Source organism: Pristiophorus japonicus, chromosome 18, assembly GCF_044704955.1.
Source record: "Pristiophorus japonicus isolate sPriJap1 chromosome 18, sPriJap1.hap1, whole genome shotgun sequence".
NCBI classification, from domain to species: Eukaryota; Metazoa; Chordata; class Chondrichthyes; family Pristiophoridae; genus Pristiophorus; species Pristiophorus japonicus.
This window is the reverse complement of record NC_091994.1, coordinates 9,992,597-10,012,040: the sequence shown is the minus strand read 5'-3', so window position 1 is coordinate 10,012,040 and position 19,444 is coordinate 9,992,597. Positions and strand designations below refer to the sequence as shown.

The 19,444-nt window shown below is 48.7% G+C and overlaps 1 protein-coding gene across 1 annotated transcript in view; it reads right to left on the bottom strand.

The window, feature by feature from the left end:
• Nucleotides 1-1,567: 1,567 nt before the first annotated feature.
• Nucleotides 1,568-19,444, bottom strand: part of LOC139229143 (CUGBP Elav-like family member 4) — a 557,794-nt gene continuing 539,917 nt past the window's right edge. Inside the window, exons 8-13 of the mRNA XM_070860805.1 lie at nucleotides 13,936-14,085; nucleotides 12,130-12,192; nucleotides 10,690-10,767; nucleotides 8,220-8,363; nucleotides 3,065-3,230; nucleotides 1,568-1,638 (exon numbers count right to left, since the gene is read on the bottom strand). Coding sequence (XP_070716906.1) covers nucleotides 3,103-3,230; nucleotides 8,220-8,363; nucleotides 10,690-10,767; nucleotides 12,130-12,192; nucleotides 13,936-14,085 — 563 coding nt within the window. The 3' untranslated portion in view covers nucleotides 1,568-1,638; nucleotides 3,065-3,102. The remainder of the gene's footprint in view (nucleotides 1,639-3,064; nucleotides 3,231-8,219; nucleotides 8,364-10,689; nucleotides 10,768-12,129; nucleotides 12,193-13,935; nucleotides 14,086-19,444) is intronic.

Here is a 19,444-nt window from a genome sequence, read left to right as displayed (position 1 = left end):
TGTGCTACGAACCCATGGTGATTAGGGACTGGGGGAGGGCATGAAGAACTCCAAAGCCATTTAAGGGGAAAACCCTTGGGATGGGAGATTTCGGGGGCGATGGGGTGGGGAGGGGCGGCACAATTTCACCACAGCTCCGCTGTCGACACAAAGCCTCAGTAGATGTGAGCGCGGGTCAGAGATTGGGATTGGACGCGACTCCCTCGATGGGTAGGCCCCGATGTTCATCACTCAGGAGGCTCGCCACCGCCTTCTCAAGGGGCAATTACAGGAGGGGCAATAAATGCTGGCCTTGCCGGCCATGCCCACATCCCAGGAACGAATTAAAAAAACACAGGAGGCTCAAGCCAAAGCAAGCCCCCACCTTAAACAACGCCTTTCTTTATCATCCAGTCAGCCAGAGGCCAAACGACATTGTACTAAACCCTCTGCATTAAATCACCCCTTCGCACCCCCCCCCCCCCCACATTTTGGTAACACCGTTTAACATATAAACATCTTCACACTCGGGTATTAACAAAGGCCCTCGCCAGTGACCAGAAATGATGTGCTGTTAACTCCAGAGATTATTTACAATGTTATTTTAGAAAAGCTATACTACAAGGGATTTCATTCCTTGAGGCTTCTTTTTTTCTGTTTGTTGCAAAAACACAGATTTTAGAACAACCCACTCCGCCGTTAACCCCGTGAATGAAATCATCAAACAGGCAACTTAGTTTGATCAACGATGCGGCCATTAACGTCCTCAAATGGATAAACGAAGCCCACCTTCGGCAAGGTAAAGGAAACCGTGTTCAATTTTCTCTCTCTCTCTTTAAAAGCAATCTTTTCAGAAATATAAGGAGCAGAATATCTATACACCGTTATGTATAATTATATTTTCGGTCAGTAGCATGCAGCACTATCGTGCCTCCTAAGAAGGAGATGAGGCACCCAAGTACATTTTAGCCTTTGATTTCTTCTTAAAACTAACTCCTGTAAAATTTCTACTATATTTTGCTCCTTGTACAGATTTCCCAGTGTATTATACTATTCTAAGACCACTAAAGCGTTGCTTTTTTTTCTTAAATATTAAACAATTTTAGCTCTTTCTTATTCCCCCATGTCTCAACTACCAAGATAAGGAAAGAAAACCGAACTGATATATTACAGATACAGGCCCCCGATAATATAAATTAAAAAACAAATCATTTTGGTCCTTTTGGTCCCTGAATGTCTGAGGATTGAGAGATAAAGACTCAATGCGTTCTGCGTTACCATGTCAACCATATGGATTCACACACACACACACACACACACACACACACATACACACACAAAAAAAACCCCAGCCATGGCAACCATCACCAAGGAGACCTAGCTGGGCGCTCAATGACACAGAACTGTGTCAAAGGCAGCTTCCTCTGCAATCTGTACCACAGCCGTCCTTCCCACACCGGTTTACGTCACATGTGCATCTTATGTGTTGCTACTGTAAGATCCGAGTCTCCTTAAATAGCTGCAATGAAATTTCACATTTTCAGGGTTCTTGAAATATTTTCTCGAAGTTTGTGTTTCATCATCTTCCCCCCTCAGCACTGGCATCTTAGAAACAGCCATCTCAATAGGTACTTCCTCATATTCCACACCGTCACTGCCCTAAGGAAAGACGAGAGCATCGTCAGTGTTGGATCAAAACGTGGCACATTAGTCGACAGAGGTTACAGAACAATGCACTCCCAGCTCCCAGCTGATAGACACCCTTCTTTTTTCTTCATTATTTTTCTTTAAAGATTAAAAAGTACACGCGTATAGTTTAGATATTTGTTGCAGGGCTCTTGCGTAGGAATGCATTGGTACCTTGGGTAGCTGCATGTTTGGGCAACTTGATGAAGGCGCCCCAGGGTTTGGCTAGGTCATAGGGGTGCCATAAGCTCTTGCCCAAGGGGGCCATTGTTCAATGTACAAGCCTTAAAAAGTGGACGACACATCCGAGCGGGATCTTGCCCTCGACTACTGCCGCAAATGGGCACTTCCAGCAGGTGTTTGGATCAGGAGCGGGAATCGTCTGGCTGATTTTTCCCTGTGCTAACCCGGGGGCTAATTGCTGACCTCCTACTGCTGCCCGAGACTGAGACCATCACATTGGAACCCTTCCCAAACCAGTGAATCTCCCGGGAGTAGGGCCACTCCTCGCCATTCTAGTCAGACTTTGCTCTGTGTGTCAGTCGTGGCTCAGTGGCGAGCACACTCGCCTGTGAGTCAGAAGGTTCATAATCCCACTCTGGGGACCTTAAGCACAAAAATCTAGGCTGATGCTCCAGCGCAGCCCTGAGGGATTGCATCTTTCAGCTGAGACATTGAATCGAGGCCCCATCTACCCTCTCAGGTGGACGTAAAAGATCCCACGGCACTATTCTGAAGAAAAGCAGGGGCGTTATCCCCAGTGTCCTGGCCAATAGTTATCCCTCGATCAACATCACTGAAACAGATCTTAACTCCAGAAGAAATAAGAGCAGGCCATACGGCCCCTCGAGCCTGCTCCGCCATTCAATAAGATCATGGCTGATCTGATCATGGACTCAGCTCCACTTCCCCGCCCGCTCCCCTTATCCCCTTACCGTTTAAGAAACTGTCCATTTCTGTCTTAAATTTATTCCATGTCCCAGCTCCCACAGCTCTCTGAGGCAGCGAATTCCACAGATTCACAACCCTGTGAGAGAAGAAATTTCGCCTCATCGCATCTCATCTCACCGCCTTGGTTCTGTAACCCTTAATACCCTTGCCCAACAAAAATCTATAAATCTCAGTCTGGAAACTTTCAACTGACCACTCTCCCGCCCCCCGCCCCCCTCCCCCCTCCCCCTCCCCCTCCCCCCGCCTCAACATGCCTTTTAGGGGAAAGAGTTCGAGATGTTCACTACAATTTTGTGTGAAAATACAACGAATTCCTGTACACCGCCTCAGTAAAATGGCCCTGCTACTATTCGGACTTTGTGGCACAGGAGGTAAACATCGACATGGACTTAGTAAAGCTTTCGAGGTGTACGCAGAAGATATAAGAAGTTAATAATCAATGCCTTACCTAGAAAATCAGAAATTCATGCCCTGAATCACAGTCAGTCAGTAAGGGCGACTAGTATCCTTTGGCCGTTTTAACTGGACTTTTAGCCTCTTCATGCCAATCTGAAAACCATTCATAGCCTGGATGGCAGCCTGGGCACTAGTGGGGTTATCAAAACTCACAAAACCTTCAAAAAAAAAATAAAGAGGTAGAAATGTTTGCAAGACGTGTCAAAGGTGAGGTCGCCTACTATATGAGATGGACAATGTATTACCCCCCCACTCCACCCCGGCCCCCTCCTCCCCACCACCCCCACCAATGTTGTCCTAAGGAGTACTGGAGATGGACATATTTTTTTTTTCCTTTCTCACTAAAGTCAGCGCTGATGGCACCCCCCCCAGTCTCAGTCACACAGCCACAAGAAGGCCCTAGGCAGAGGTCACGCCGTAGCTAATGGGTTCCTAAACCCGGCACATGCTAGGTTCAATCCCAGGGCTGCACCGAGTTAGATGCTTTCAGCCTGGGTGACAGCAGGGTTGCCACACAATTGTCATGATGCACCCCTCCCCACCCTCCCCCCCCCCCACCACCCCGGGATACGAAGTGACACAAAATCAGCCAGGGTCTCCTGCTCCTGATCAGCACCCAGTGACTCCCGACGCAGAATCTCCGGTTGTGGACGTCAGCGGCGGACCGCGTTGGGTCTGGTCGTGGCGCCCTCCGCAGTCCTGCGACTCCCCAAACCCGTGACCTCCACCGCCGAGAAGGACAAGGGTGGCAGGCGTACGGAGAACACCGCCCAACACCCTCCCAGATCTCGCACCGTCCCGAACTTGGACGTATATCGGCCGTCCCTTCATGTCCGCTGGGTCAAAATCCTGGAGCTCCCTCCCTGGCAGTACGTCACCACACGGACTGCAGCGGATCAGGACGGGTGGCCCACTGCCACCTTCTCGAGGGCAGCTCGGGATGCGCCATGTTCTCAACGCCCACGTCCCCGCAATGAATGACCGAAAAAAACAGTCAAGTCGCCTGTTGACATTCACTGTCGAGGCTCACACATGAACAATGGCCACTTGGGTGAGCGACAGGAAGCGTGCCGAGACCCATTAACGGGCTCCCAGAAGGAATCAGAGGAGGGAAGGAAGAACATCAGACAGAAAATACAAAGGAGAAAAAGCACTAACCGTTTACTCTCCACCACCTCCTAATCTGTCAAGTTGGCCGAGTTTGGTCTTCGAGTCAGGAGGTTTTTGGGGCTCAAGCCCCACTCCTGGAATCGAGCGATAAAACCAGACAGTTACTTCAGTGCAGTACTAAGGGAGTGCTGCAATGTCAGGGGTGCCAACCTTCGGGTGGGACATTAAACCACAGTCCCGTCTGCCTGTTCAGGTGGAGGCCAAAGATCCCACCTGTAATGCATGCACCTGCGAGTATGCTCACAGGTTTGTGGAGCTGTTACATTGGGAGTGGCTTCGCCAGTCACGTCATGTCCACAAGACTCAATAAAACCCCAGTCAGTTGGATCTAGGTCATCCACGATGAGGTCTGCAGTTGTGAGCCTAGTGGATGAACTGGTAATGCGTAGTGTGATTGTTAAACCTTTGTTAATAAACCAACTAGTTCTTAATAGCAATGTGTTGTTATGAATTCTTAAGCAAAGAACCCATGGAGCAAATACATTACAGCATGGAAGTATTTGAGGAAGAGCAGGGAGTCCTACTGGTGCCCTGACCAACATTCCTCCCTCAAACAACAGCATCAGCAAACAGATTAGCTGGCCATTGCTGTTGGAAGGAATCTTACTGTGCACAAAATGGTTGCCATATTTGCCTAGAGAAGAACAACCCGCTCTTCAAAGTCATTGATTATCTGTGAAGTGCACTGGGAACACTCCGAGAGATGCGTTAAGGTGCTATATCAATATAAACCTTTCTTTAATTGGCTTGAGCCTGGCAGCAAGTAGCCTGCACATCTGTACTCTTGTTATGTGATGTTATGTGACACAGGGCATCAAAGAGAGGGGAAGAAGTGAAACTCACATTAAAAGAGAGGAGGAAGGAAATTAATGTCTCATATTCAATGCAGAAAGAAAAAGCACTGGGTGCAATCATAGAATGATACGGCACAGAAGGAGGCCATTTGGTCCATTGAAACTGTGCCAGCTCTTTGATAGAGCTATCCAGTTAGTCCCACTCCCCCTGCTCTTTCCCCACAGCTCTGTGATTTTCTTCCCTTCAGGTATTTCTTTTGAATGTTACTACTGAATCTGCTTCCACCGCCCTTTCAGTCACAACATCATCATCATAGGCGGTCCCTCGTATCGAGGATGACTTGCTTCCACGCCAAAAAGGGATGAGTTCACAGGTGTTTCAATGAAGGACCTAATATTCCAGGTCCCGAACCACAGGTTGAAGGGTGGAAGATGCCTGCGCGTGGATTTTTTTTATCGTGGGGTGACCGTTGCACACCAGCCACCACACGGGGCTTGACAGAGCCAGGTCTTGGTCCAGTGGCAAGGATTACCCAAGACGACTGGAGTCCAGCTCTGCTGCACGGACCTAGTGCGCGCACACATATCGCAGTGTGGGCTGGCCCCGTCCTGTCTCTGGACCCTCGGCTCTTCTGGGCCTCGAACTCACTCCTCTCCTGGGCCCCGATCATGTAGCTCAACGATCACTGGCCGCTCCTGTACCCAACCTCGCCATTCCTGCCGTACCTGCCACGCTCCAATCACCGACCCGGATCTTGGTCACGACAACTGTGTGAGAAGATTTTACTTCATGTCGCCCCTAGTCCTTTTTCCAATCACCTTAAAATCTGTGTCCTTTGGTTACAGAACCTTCCGCCACTGGAAACTGTTTCACCTTATTTACTCTATCAAAACCGCTGATGATTTGGGACATCTCCTCTCAACCATCCCTGCTCTGAGGAGAACAACCCCAGCTTCTCCAGTCTCTCCACAAAACTGAAGTCCCTTAGCCCTGACACCATTCTAGTAAATGGATAAATCTTTGGTTGGCGTACAGAACGGGAAACCACTTTCACAGTGAAAAGCCAAAACCTGAACGGCATTTTCAAAAGTTAAAAATGACTGGAATAAAACAATAAATCGGTTCGCTCTTTAAATGTGTACATTATGGGTGGGAAACCGAATAAGAATGCGGAGCTGCACCCAGTTTGACAGTCGAATCTGTCAAGCTGGGCTGCTCATCTGTTGGCTCGATTTTCCACTGGGCCAGTGGGTGGCGCCATTGCCCACAATGGAGTAAGATCAAGAGGCGACCAGGCTGGGGAACTTTCTTTAATTGGGAAATCTAGGCGAAGACTCGTGCTGTGGGACATCAGCAAGGTTGAACAAGTAGGAGGGAGAGAGGGATAGATCGAGCAGCAGTCATTAGGCGATGCTAGCTTGGGGTTTTTAAATCCGAGACATTGCAATTTGTGGTTAAATTGACACAATTAAATATTTGCTCGCTATTTTGGGAGCAACTTTCTCGTAACCCACTTCAAGTCCAACGTGCCCAAGTTCGCTTCAGCTCTGGCAGCTGCCATAAACAGATCCCAGGAGTGAAGGGAATTCGCTATCTAACCAGGGAGTGCAACGAAGGTTCACCAGACTGATTCCTGGGATTGGAGGATTGTCCTATGAGGAGAGATTGAGTAGACCGGGTCTATATTCTCTAGAGTTTAGAAGAATGAGAAGTGATCTCATTGAAACATACAAAATACTTACAGGGCTTGACAGGGTAGATGCAGGGAGGATGTTTCCTCCTGACTGGGGAGTCTAGAACCAGGGGTCACAGTCTCAGAATAAGGGGTCGGCCATTTAGGGCTGAGATGAGGAGAAATTTCTTCACTCAGAGAGTGGTGAATCTTTGGAATTCTCTACCCCAGAGGCTCAGTCATTGAGTATATTCAAGACAGAGATCGATAGGTTTTTGGATATTAAGAGAATCAAGGGGATATGGGGACAGTGCAGGAAAGTGGAATTGAGGTAGAAGATCAGCCATGATCTTATTGAATGGTGGAGCAGGCTCGAGGGGCCGAGTGGCCGACTCCTGCTCTTAATTCTTATGTTCTTATGTTCCTTTGTAACCGGTCTCCCATTAAACATGGGCAGGAGGTTGGATATATCACTGTGAACTCTCAGTACCAGCTCAAAGAGGCTGGAGACAATTGCCCATATTTTGGGATGAGGGTTTTTGGTGTATTGCTAACTTGAAAGGAACTCAACATGCTTCAAAATATCAGCTGCACCCTTATTTCCCTCAACTCTCTAAAGTATTTGATCCCATTTGCGGTGAATGAAGAACAGGTAGACAGTTCAGTTACATTGTGCATGCAAATCATTTTGGGTCGCCGATTCTGGTTGGGTCCATTGCTGGAGGTCTCATCACATGACTTCCCGCCTCACCCCCACCCCACACTCCCGCCATTGGTCCATCCCTCCAGACGCACTGGGGAGCCTTGCAACACTAACACCTCCCGCCCCCCCCCCCCCCCACCCTCCATCCAACTCCGTTCTGCCATTCAATAAGATCAGTGCTGATCTGCAACCTTGACTCCATTTGCCCACCTTTGCTCCGCGTCCTTCGATACCCTTACCTAACAAAATCTGTCGATTTCGGCCTTCAAAGCTTCAACTGATGCCCCCCTCTCCTGTCTCTCCCAGCTTCAACAACCTTTTGGGGGTGAGAGTCCCCAATTTCACTCCTAAATGTCCGAGCTTTAACTCATAAAACCGGCCATTCCCGGTGTGATGTATTTGCTTCATGGGTTCTTTGCTTATGAATTCATAGCAACACATTGCTATTAAGAACTAGTTGGTTTATTAACAAAGGTTTAGCAATCACACTACACATTACCAGTTCATCCACCAAGCTCACAACTGCATGCCTCATCGTGGATGACCTAGACCCAACTGGCTGGGGTTTTATTGAGTCTTGTGAACATCATATGACTGGCTGAGCCACTCACAACTCAACAGCTTGACAAACTGTGAGCATACTCGCAGGTACACACATTACACCAGGGACACAGGGATTTCCCTGGACGTGCTTGCCTTCTACGGCTTAAGAAGTTGATTGCAATTGTCCCTTTAAGGGCCATGTTGATGTCACAGAATCCTGACATTGTACCTTGTCTCGCCTCCCGTTCCACCAGCAGCACTCACCAAAGCATTTACTCTGATTGGTGGCCCGGTCCATAAACACCTTTGATGAGATCACCGAGCCAAAGGGCAGAAACATCTGCATGAGCTCACTGTCTCCAAACTCCTGGGGGAGGTGGTAAATGAAGAGATTGCAGCCTTCGGGCCCTGGGTGAGGAAAGATTCAAAAAAACAGAGAAGAGAATTCAGCAGAGAAAAAATATATGCATGTGCTGGAGAGGGTGCGCAGAAGGGCAGAAGACTGGTTCCAGTTCAAAGGGAACGGGTTGTGAAGATAGCTCAAAGGAATTCAGACCCTGCATTCGAGAAAGGAGGAGGTTAAGGTGGAAAGTTATAAAAATGCACTTAAAATAAATATTAGGAAAAACTCAAAAGGCACCAGAGGAGTGAGTTTTACTGGGAGAGTTAACGTACTGGAGGGACAGGGTTCAATGGGGGAGTTAGGGTACTGGAGGGATAGGGTTCAGTGGGGGAGTTAGGGTACTGGAGGGACAGGGTTCAGTGGGAGAGTTAGGGTACTGGAGGGATAGGGTTCAGTGGGAGAGTTAGGGTACTGGAGGGACAGGGTTCAATGGGGGAGTTAGGGTACTGGGGGGGATGGGGTTCAGTGGGAGTATTAGGGTACAGGAGGGATGGGATTCAGTGGGAGAGTTAGGGTACTGGAGGGATGGAGTTCAGTGGGGGAGTTAGGGTACTGCAACAATAACTTGCATTTATGTAGCACCTTTAAAGTAGTAAAATATTCACTGGGGCATTAGCAAACCAATTTTGACCCCGAGCCACATAAGGGGATATTAGGACAGCTGATCAAAAGCTTGGTGAAAGAGGGAGGTTTTAAGGAGCGTGCTAAAGGAGGAAAGAGAGGTTTAGGCAGGGAATTCCAGAGTTTAGGGCCTTGGCACCAATGATGGAGTGTTGAAAATTGGGGATGTGCAAGAGGCCAAGAGGGCTGAGTTTCAATGGGAGAGTTAGGGTAGATCGAAATTGGTTCCACCCCTCCCAGCCTGGCATCCAACCTCATCCTGAATGAATCCATTGTCTTTTGTCTCTTTACCGGAGGATTATTCCAAGCACATATCACCCTTTGGGTGAAGGAATTTCTTTTGTCAGGATTGGTTTAAATTCAGTTGAGTGACTAATGTTCTCTACTCCAATTTTATTCTAGTTCTGATGGCAGACTGGTGAACGACTGCCATTGGTGGCGTGTGGCATTGAGTCTGCCATTTTGATTCCAGTTGTGATTGGGCCGCACTGTCAGGAGAGTTGGCGAGACAGATGACTACAGGCATGCATCCCAATTAAATCAGTTGTATCCCCCCAATCTAAGTGGACATAATGAAGCAAGAACACAAAAGTACTCAAATCACATCGGCAACTTATTTGTGAGGTTGTGATTTATATTAAGCCCCGCCGTGCCTTCTCCTGTCTGGATTGCCGCCTCCGTAACATCGCCCGTCTCCGCCCCTTGCCTCAGCTCATCCGCTGCTGAAGCCCTCATCCATGCCTTAGTTACCTCTCGGCTTGCCTATTCCAACGCACTCCTGGTTGGCCTCCCACATTCTACCCTACGTAAACTAGAGGTGATCCGAAGCTCGGCTGCCTGTGTCCTAACTCACACCAAGTCCCACTCACCCATCACCCCCTGTGCTCGCCGACCTACATTGGCTCCCGGTTAAGCAACGCGGCAATTTCAAAAATTCTTATGCTTATTTACAAATCCCTCCGTGGCCTCGCCCCTTCCCTATCTCTGTAATCTCCTCCAGCCTCACAAGATATCTGCGTTCCTCTAATTCTGCCCTCTTGGGCATCCCTGATAGAAACATAGAAAATAGGTGCAGGAGTAGCCATTCGGCCCTTCGAGCCTGCACCACCATTCAATAAGATCATGGCTGATCATTCACCTCAGTACCCCTTTCCTGCTTTCTCTCCATACCACTTGATCCTAACTGCTCAACCACTGGTGGCCGTGCCTTCTGTTGCCTGGGCCCTAAGCTCTGGAACTCCCTCCCTAAACTTCTCTGCCTCGCTACCTCTCTTTCCTCCTTTAAGACGCTCCTTAAAACTTACCTCTTTGACCAGGCTTTTGGTCATCTGCCGTAATTTCTTCTTATGTGGCTCAGTGACAATTTTTTAATTGCCCTATAACACTCCTGTGAAGCACCTTGGGACGTTTTACTATGTTAAAGGCGCTATATAAATACAAGTTGTTGTTGTTTGAGACGCTTCTTAAAACCTATCCTTTTGACCAAGCTTTTGCTCATCTGCCCCAATATGTGGCTCAATGTCAAATTTTGTTTGCTAGTACTCTTGTGACGTTTTACTACATTAAATGTAAGTTGCTGGTGTGGGTTGTTGTTAATATTCCTTCAAGACATGGTTTCCAAGCCGTACCTGAAGTGAAACTGGTTGAAGGTGTTTGTGATGGGGTTGATGAGGAAGGTAATTTTCGGGGGTCGTTGCCGTGGCTACTCACCTTCTCTCTGTTGTGTTATGACAGGTGGTGGCTGAGGAAACGCTTGACTGATCTGGGCAATCGCTGTCGGATACATGGCTATTCATGGAAAACAAGGGAACGGGAAAGAAAAGAGGCTGTTGATTAGGCCGACAAACCTTAGTTAAGAACAGAAGAATTAGGAGCAGGAGTAGGCCATACGGCCCCTCGAGCCTGCTTCGTCATTCAGTAAGATTATGGCTGATCTTCGACCTCAACTCCACTTTCCTGCCCGATCCCCATATCCCTTGATTCCCCGAGAGTCCAAAAATCTATCTATCCCAGCCTTGAATATATTCAGAGACTCAGCATACACAGCCCTCTGGGACAGAGGATTCCAAAGATTCACAACCCTCCAAGTGAAGAAATTCCTCTTCATCTCTGTCTTAAATGGTATACTCCTTATCCTGAGACCGTGCCCTCTAGCTCTAGACTCTCCAGCCTGGGGAAACAACCTCTCAGTATCTACACTATCAATCCTCTTCGGGATCTTCTATGTTTCAATGAGATCACCTCTCATTCTTCTAAATTCCAGAGGGTATAGGCCCAATCTACACAATCTCTGCTCATAGGACAGTCCTCTCATCCCAGAAATCAATCTAGTGAACCTCCGTTGTATCGCCTCCAAGGCAAGTATACCCTTCCTTAGATAAGGAAACCAAAACTGTGCCCAGTACTCCAGGTGTGATCTCATCAAGGCCCTGTACAATTGGAGCAAGACTTCCTTACTCTTATACTCCAAACCCCCCTGTAATAAAGGACAACGTACCATTTGCTTTCCTTATTGCTTGCTGTGCCTGCATGCTAGCTTTCCGTGTTTCTTACACAAGGACATCCAAATCTCTCTGAACATCAACATTTAAAAGTTATTGCAGTTGTGAGTAACCCGTCCACGATTATCCCTGCCAGTCACTGCCTAACCTTTCAAAGGCATTTTTGCAATTGTGTTATAAAAAAAAACTCCCACTAATAGCAGAGTTTTATCGCTGCAGGAAGGTTTAATCAGGATGCTTCCCCGCCCCATCTCCGCTCTGCTTCTGTGTCACACCATCCTTGCCTGACCTGCTCAGAGGCGCGCTTGAGCAGTCTAGAGAGTGAATCTTCATCACCACAGTCAATTTCCCCTCCCCTTTTCCCTGCCTCCATGCATTCCCACATTACCGACGACAGCAGATTTTAAAAGACGTGCCACATAAGGAACAAATGAATTTAAACGTCAAAAATACTTGTCGTGAAGAGAATTTTACCTTTGAAGGTTTACCATTTTCTCAGTGCTCACAGATTGAATGAGAGTAACTCTTAAAGCCATGGCACTCGCTCCTGTGCCTCCTTCAGTTAAATAATACTCCAAATGTGTAGCGCCTTTTATGGAGAAACATTGTTCATATTTTTTTTAAACGAGCAAAACATAAATGGGATCACCTGTGTACTGCTGAACCCCTGTGAAAGCTTGCTGCAAGGCGTCGGCTGCAGAAGGACTTTGTGCTGAAAATGAGATGGAAGAGATGGAGAGAAGGTGGGAGGCAGGAGAGATGGAGAGAAGGTGGGAGGCGGGAGAGATGGAGAGAAGGTGGGAGGCGGAAGAGATGGAGAGAAGGTGGAAGAGATGGAGAGAAGGTGGGAGGCGGGAAGAGATGGACAGAAGGTGGGAAGCGGGAGAGGTGAGAGAAGGTGGGAGTCGGTAGGGATGGAAAGAAGGCGGGAGAGATGGAGAGAAGGTGGGAGGCGGGAGAGATGGAGAGAAGGCGGGAGAGATGGAGAGAAGGCGGGAAAGATGGAGAGAAGGTGGGAGAGATGGAGAGAAGGTGGGAGGCGGGAGAGATAGAGAGAAGGCGGGAGGCGGGAGAGATGGAGAGAAGGTGGGATATGGGTTGGGTTAATGACAGAAAAGGGGGCAGCAAATTAGATTATGGGATAGAGAAAAGGGGAAAGTAAAAGGGAAGAAATAATGGAGAAAATGGGATGTCAGAGCAAGCCAGAGGGAGGAAGAACGAAAAAGAGAGAGAAACAAGAAAGACAGTGAGAGAAAGAGGAAGCGTATGATAAAGAGAGAGTGAGAAGAGGAGAGACAGAAAAGAGAGAGCGCAGAACAGGTGCAGCGAGAACGAGAGAAAAAGATGGAAAGAGAGAAGGTAAATAATTCACAAAGGAAGCAGAGAAGCAGAGTAGTGAAACCGAAAGACAGAGAAAGAGAAAAAGTATAGAATTTTGAACAGGGAAGATATTTGACGAGCAGGAAGTAAAGTAAATTGCAGCGGAGCGAGGCAATGGGAAAGAAATGAAAGAACAAGGACAGAGAAAACAATGGAAGGAAGGGAAGGGAAGGTAATCAAAATAAAGGAAGAAGGGAATGAAGATGGACGAGATAGAAAGATGAAGAGATAGATTAGTGTATACACCTGGTTGTCATAAAGTCATTTATCTTCTGCAAACAGTGTTTAGACAATGTCTCATTCAATGAAAATTCGCAGACAGCCACATTTTTCATTGACACATCTTATATTACCATGCATTTTTAAGGTAGGCTCCACAGCTGTTTGATTTAGTTATTTTATATGGTTCTATGCAGAGAAGGTACTTCACTGCACAAAGCAATCACTTTGCTCACGTGAAATATGAGGGCAAAGATTTGTATTGATACTCGAGTGACGATCGCAGTGGCTCAGTGGGTAGCAACCTCACTGCTGAATCAGAAGCTTGTGCGTTCAAGCCCTGCTCCAGGGACTTGAGCTCAAAAATCTTGGCATTCCAGCGCAGTGCTGAGGGAGCGCTGCACTGTCGGAGGGTGCCGCCTTTCGGATGAGACGTTAAACCGAGGCCCCGTCTGCTCTTCCCATATTACGACAGTGACTTCATTGGATGCGAAGCGCTTTAATACGTCCGGTGGTCGAGGAAGACGCTACGTAAGTGCAAGTCTTTCTTGCTTCTTTGTCTCTCAAATGGACGTAAAAGAGCTCATGGCAATATTTTGAAGAAGAGCAGGGGAGTTCCACCTGGTGTCCTGGGCCAATACAGTTATCCCTCAATCAACCTAACAAAAAAAACCAGATTATCTGCTCATTATCACATTGCTGTTTGTGGGAGCTTGCTGTGCGCAAATTGGCTGCCGCGTTTCCCATATTACAACAGCGACTACACTCCAAAAAGTACTCCATTGGCATGTAAAGCGCTTTGAGACATCCAGTGGTCATGAAAGGCGCTATATAAATGCAAGTCTTTCATTCTTACCTGGGTACGGGTGAATTCCATTAGTGTAAACAGCCTCCACTGCAGGGTGCCCGTTATGCTGGGCAGACAGTCCGGTGTAGCCATTGACCCCTATAGGCGACACAATACTGGGCACAGCCGGAGCAGCGATTCCAGGCGGGGAGGACAAGCCTGAAAGATACAAACATAGTGATCACCCCAAGAGGTTTAATCATGTTTGTGATCGAGCTCCACCTAGTGGGCTACTGATGTAATTACAATAAAAGGTCATGTGGCAAGGTCATGTGATCGCAGTTCTGTACGGTGCCATCTTAGTAGTGTGTGTGCTTGTTAGGGGTGTCTTACAGATATCACACTGTTCACCTTTTGCTTTTTACTCCTGGCAATGAACCGGAAGGTTCCAAATTTAAAAAGCAACGTTCATAACAGACGGAGGTCTGCGTAAACGCCAACTCTTATTTGCTTCGGTTTATCAAAATCCATTTATTGTTTGTAATATTTTCCAACTTTACAGGTAAGATTTGTAGTTCTGTGGAGACTGCGATTTGAGAATAAACACAGGCAGAATACAGAGAAACGGATATTGAAACAGTCCTGTTGGATTGGCTCGAGAAACATCCTTGTTATTTTAAAGTGTCTTATAGCAGTTTTCTCCCCTTGTTGGAAATAATTTTATTATAAAAAAACATAAATAAAATTAAAAACACGCATCATTTTCCCATTAGCAATCCAGGCTCAAGTTTAATATATTTCTCTTTTTTTTTAAAGATCTTTCCTAGTCGTGTCCTTTTGTTTTAACCACAGTTGCTTCAACAGCATCTCCCAGCTCCACTATAGGGTTGCCAACTCCGATTGGACGTATTCCTGGAGGACCCATCAGATGAGCTCTCACCTCCGACTTCCCCGCCCAGTCATACAGCTCCTCCCCCCCCAGCCCCACACCAATCTTCAATATTTTTCTACCAAATAAACAAAAGTGTCCGAAGAAAATTAAAAAAAAACACACAATTTATTTTTAATTGCCCCAAATGATTTTGCTTCCAGGACATTAATCTTTCATTCCTGGAGAACTCCAGGGCAATCCTGGAAGGGTTGGCAACCTTAGCCCCATCACCGGCAAGAGCAGCAATGTCATGGGGAGCACCATCATCTCCAACTTCCTCTCCACAATCCGGACTTGGACACATCTCAACATTCCTTCATTGTCACAGGCTCAATTTCCTACCTCATTTAATTTATTGGATGTGGGCGTCGCCAACAAGGCCAGCATTTACTGCCCGTCCCTAATTGCCCTCAAGAAGAAGACAGTCGCCTTGTACAACTGAGTGGCTCCCTAGGCCATTTCAGAGAGGGCAGTTAAGAATCAACTACAATATTGTGGGTCTGGAGTCACATCTCAACCAGACCGCAGTAAGGCAGCAGATTTCCTTCCCTAAATGGCAGTCACGTGGTCACCATTACTGCTGCTATCTTTTTTTTTTAAGTTCCAGATTTATTTAATTGACTGAATTTAAATTCCCCAGCTACCATGGTGGGATTTGAACACAGGTCTCCAAATCATTCATCCAGGTTTCCAGATTGGGTAGGGCCAGTGATATAGCCACTATGCTACCGTACCCCCAGCACCACTGTAGGAGCAGCTTCACCACAGGGGCTGAAGAGGCTCATGGAGAAGGCCCATCACCAACGTTCCATTTTAGCTGCCCGGCCGTACAGCGTCCAAGGATCCGGTGTGCCGGCTTTTCCGTGTAAAAAACGCGCATGTGCACGACGCCCCAAAAATTAGAGGGAATATTGTTCACCACCACCTTCTTAGGGCAACTAGGGATGGGCAATGCATGAAACACAAAAGGATAGTATGCAGGTACAGCAAGTGGTCAGGAAGGCCAATGGAATCTTGGCCTTTATTGCAAAGGGGATGGAGTATAAAAGCAGGGAAGTCTTGCTACAGTTACACAGGGTATTGGTGAGGCCACACCTGGAACACTGCGTGCAGTTTTGGTTTCCATATTTACAAAAGGATATACTTGCTTTGGAGGCAGTTCACAGAAGGTTCACTAGGTTGATTCCGGAGATGAGGGGGTTGACTTATGAGGAAAGGTTGAGGAGGTTGGGCCTCTACTCATTGGAATTCAGGTGATCTTATCGAAACGTATAAGATTATGAGGGGGCTTGACAAGGTGGATGCAGAGAGGATGTTTCCACTGATGGGGGAGACTAGAACTAGAGGGCATGATCTTAGAATAAGGGGCCGCCCATTTAAAACTGAGATGAGGAGACATTTCTTCTTTCAGAGGGTTGTAAATCTGTGGAATTCACTGCCTCGGAGAGCTGTGGAAGCTGGGACATTGAATAAGTTTAAGACCGAAATAAACCGTTTCTTAAATGATAAGGGGATAAGGGATTATGGGGAGCGGGCGGGGAAGTGGAGCTGAGTCCATGATCGGATCAGCCATGATCGTATTAAATGGCGGAGCAGGCTTGAGGTGCCGTATGGCCTACTCCTGTTCCTATTTCTTATGTTCTTATAAATTCCGGTCATGCCAGCGACGCCCACAGCCCAGGAATAAATATATTTTTTTAAATAATGGAGGAATTTAAGTGCTTAGCGGGGCTCGCAGCTCAGCGGGAGGCGTGGTCGGTCGCGGGGTGCCGCTTCTGGTTCGGGGTCCCACTTCTCTCTCTCTCTCCCCCAGCCTCTCTCTCTCCCACCGCCATCGGGCCCAGGCCGGCCGGGGGGAGGGGGGGCGGTTGGGGGCGGGGGTAAGGGGGAAGAGTCGGAGCCTCAGGGCCTGCTGCTCGCACCACGCGCATGGAATGATTCGGGCCTGGAGGAGGGTGGAGCTTGACAGGGGGCGGGGCTTGTCGCCCGTCAGTCAAAAAAGTGCTGTACAGACAGGCGGGGGAGGGGCGGGGCGGTTCTGGACAGACACCTGTCTGTCAAAAAAAAGTGCAGTGCAAATAGTTGGTCCCATAATAAAATGTAGTTGGCCGGACAAGATAACTGAATAACACGGCACAGCTCCAAGACTGGGATGCGCTGGGATTCATTCACGGCGCTGTTCCCCGAAACATTGCTGCTCTTGCCCTTGCCGGTTCCATCTACAGTCTGTACTGATGCAGCCGACCTCGATCACGGCAGCGGCCTGCGTGGTGAAGGTGGGGGAAATCTAAAACGGGATTTACACGGCGGGGGCAGGTGGTGGGGAGAGCTTAGGGAATCAGCTAGGGCTCCCACTTCCGATGGCTATCCAGCGAATCTCGCCCGCATAGTGCATGTGCACGGTGATGGTGCACAGATGGATTCGGAGGGGGGGGGGGGTGATGCCACCCACAATCGAATAGCCTACCGCACGGCACCCACGTACAATACGGCAGAGAGGGTCACTAACACAGCCTGCTTGGGAAAATAATTACTTTATACAATTATTAAATTTGCAAACACGATTTTTAGTTCAGGCGGATTCCGGGCAGGTAGCCGTGCAGGTAATGGGAAACAGGTGGTAGGCAACAGGTGACAGACAGGTAATGGGCGGGTGATGGGCGTGTGGGGGGGGCAACTGGTGACAGGTGACAGACAGGTGGTGGCTGGGTGGGGGATGGGTGGTCGAGTGATCCCGTCATCCTCGGTTAGAGGCCCGAGCCATTTTAAAGTTCTGGTTTCAGTTCTATCATTGCGGTGAGCTGCGATCACTGGATCAACGCTCACAGGCTGCTCAGCGATCGGGGGAGGGGGGGGGGGGGGAGGTAGCCAGAGCCGAGCCGGTGATCTGATGTTAAAAGGGGGGGGGGGAGACGATCGTGGAGGGTGGGGCATGGATATCCTGACAATGCTCATCTCCCTCCTGGGGAGTCCTGGCCCGACACAAATCCTGAAAAGAAAATCCTTTCCTTACCTGTTACCTGCGGGGGGTCCCTTGAAGGACTGCTGGGTAGGCTGCTCCACGCCAGGTCGAAATGCGTCTGATTACTCTCCCGCGAAGCGCGTTTGGGGACGTTGTACTATGTGAAAGGCGCCATATCACTGCGAGTTGTTGTTGGTACACTTCGTAACTCGAAATTGCGCCGGGCTCCCACAACTGGCGCGGGACCCTGGTATTCATGAATAAATAGGTTCCCTCCGGAAACAGGCAGGCGTTCGGGCTGCCTTGAGGAAAGCCCTCGGGAAAATGGCCGTGGCTGGAGTGGCAGCAGGAACGGGGGCAGTCAAGCGATTTCCGGAACTACCGACCAGTCCTGAAAATTGGTTCAACGGTGCGCGCGCATTTGGAAGAGGGCTCATTGGCGTTTGTGAATACGGTGGTGGTAGTGTGGGTGGGCGGGTTCAAAATGACCTGCCACCCCCCCCCCCCACAGACGGATGCATTTAAGGGGAGGCTAGACAAGCACATGAGGGAGAAGGGAATAGAGGGTTATGCTGATAGAGTTATATGAGGAAAGACAGGAGGAGGCTCGAGTGGAGCATAAACGCCGGCATGGACTGGTTGGGCCGAATGACCTGTTTCTGTGCCGTATCTCCCATGTAATCCCCTGCCTCCCATCCAGACGGAGATGGAACCAATAAGCCCAGGGTACGTTTACGGCGTAGTTACACGCTCCGGCCACCAGGTTGCGCTGTGGGGTGAGCTTCAGAAGTTTCCCAACTTGGTTGCCATGGAATCACACGGCACAGGAGGAGGCCATTCGGCCCGTCGAGACCCCCGCCGGCTCTCGGAAAAGGGCTATTCAAATGGGTCCCACTTTCCCCCCATGCTCTCTCCTCTCCCCACAGCCCTGCAGGATTTGTCTTCATCCCTTTCGAGTATGGAGCCAATTCCCTTTTGAAAGTTACCATTTCGCCGCCATTTTGTGTGTGTGTATGTGTCGGGGCCCACTTCATCTGGGTTTGGCTGACAGTTGACAACAACAATCCCTCTAACTTTTTTCTCATCCGCAGGCCCTTCAAATTTGCCGTGGCTCCCCCACGCGCCGTATCTTCCGGCGGCAACTGTTTGCGAGCGGCCTGCGCAGGGCCTGCTGGGCGCACCCCCGCGGGAACAATGCCTGGTAGCCTCTACCCTGCTCCATACTTACCCTGAAAGGTGGGGCATGGAGGGAGGTGGTAAAACAACAACAACTTGTATTTATATAGCGCCTTTAATGTAGTGAAACATCCCAACATGCTTCACAGGAGTATTGTGCGATAAAAATTTGACACTGCATAAGTAGAAATTAGCGCAGGTGACCAAAAGCTTGGTCAAAGAGGTAGGTTTTAAGGGGCGTCTTGGAGGAAAGAGAGGTGGAGAGGTGGAGAGGTTTAGGCAGGGAGTTCCAGAGCTTGGGGCCCAGGCAACAGAAGGCACGGCCACTAATGGTTGAGCGATTATAATCAGGGATGCTCAAGAGGGAAGAATTAGAGGAGCGCAGATATCTCGGGGATTGGAGGAGATTACAGAGACAGGGAAGGGGTGAGGCCACGGAGGGATTTGAAAACAAGGAAGAAATCGAGGCGTTGCTTAACCGGGAGCCAATGTAGGTCAGCGAGCACGGG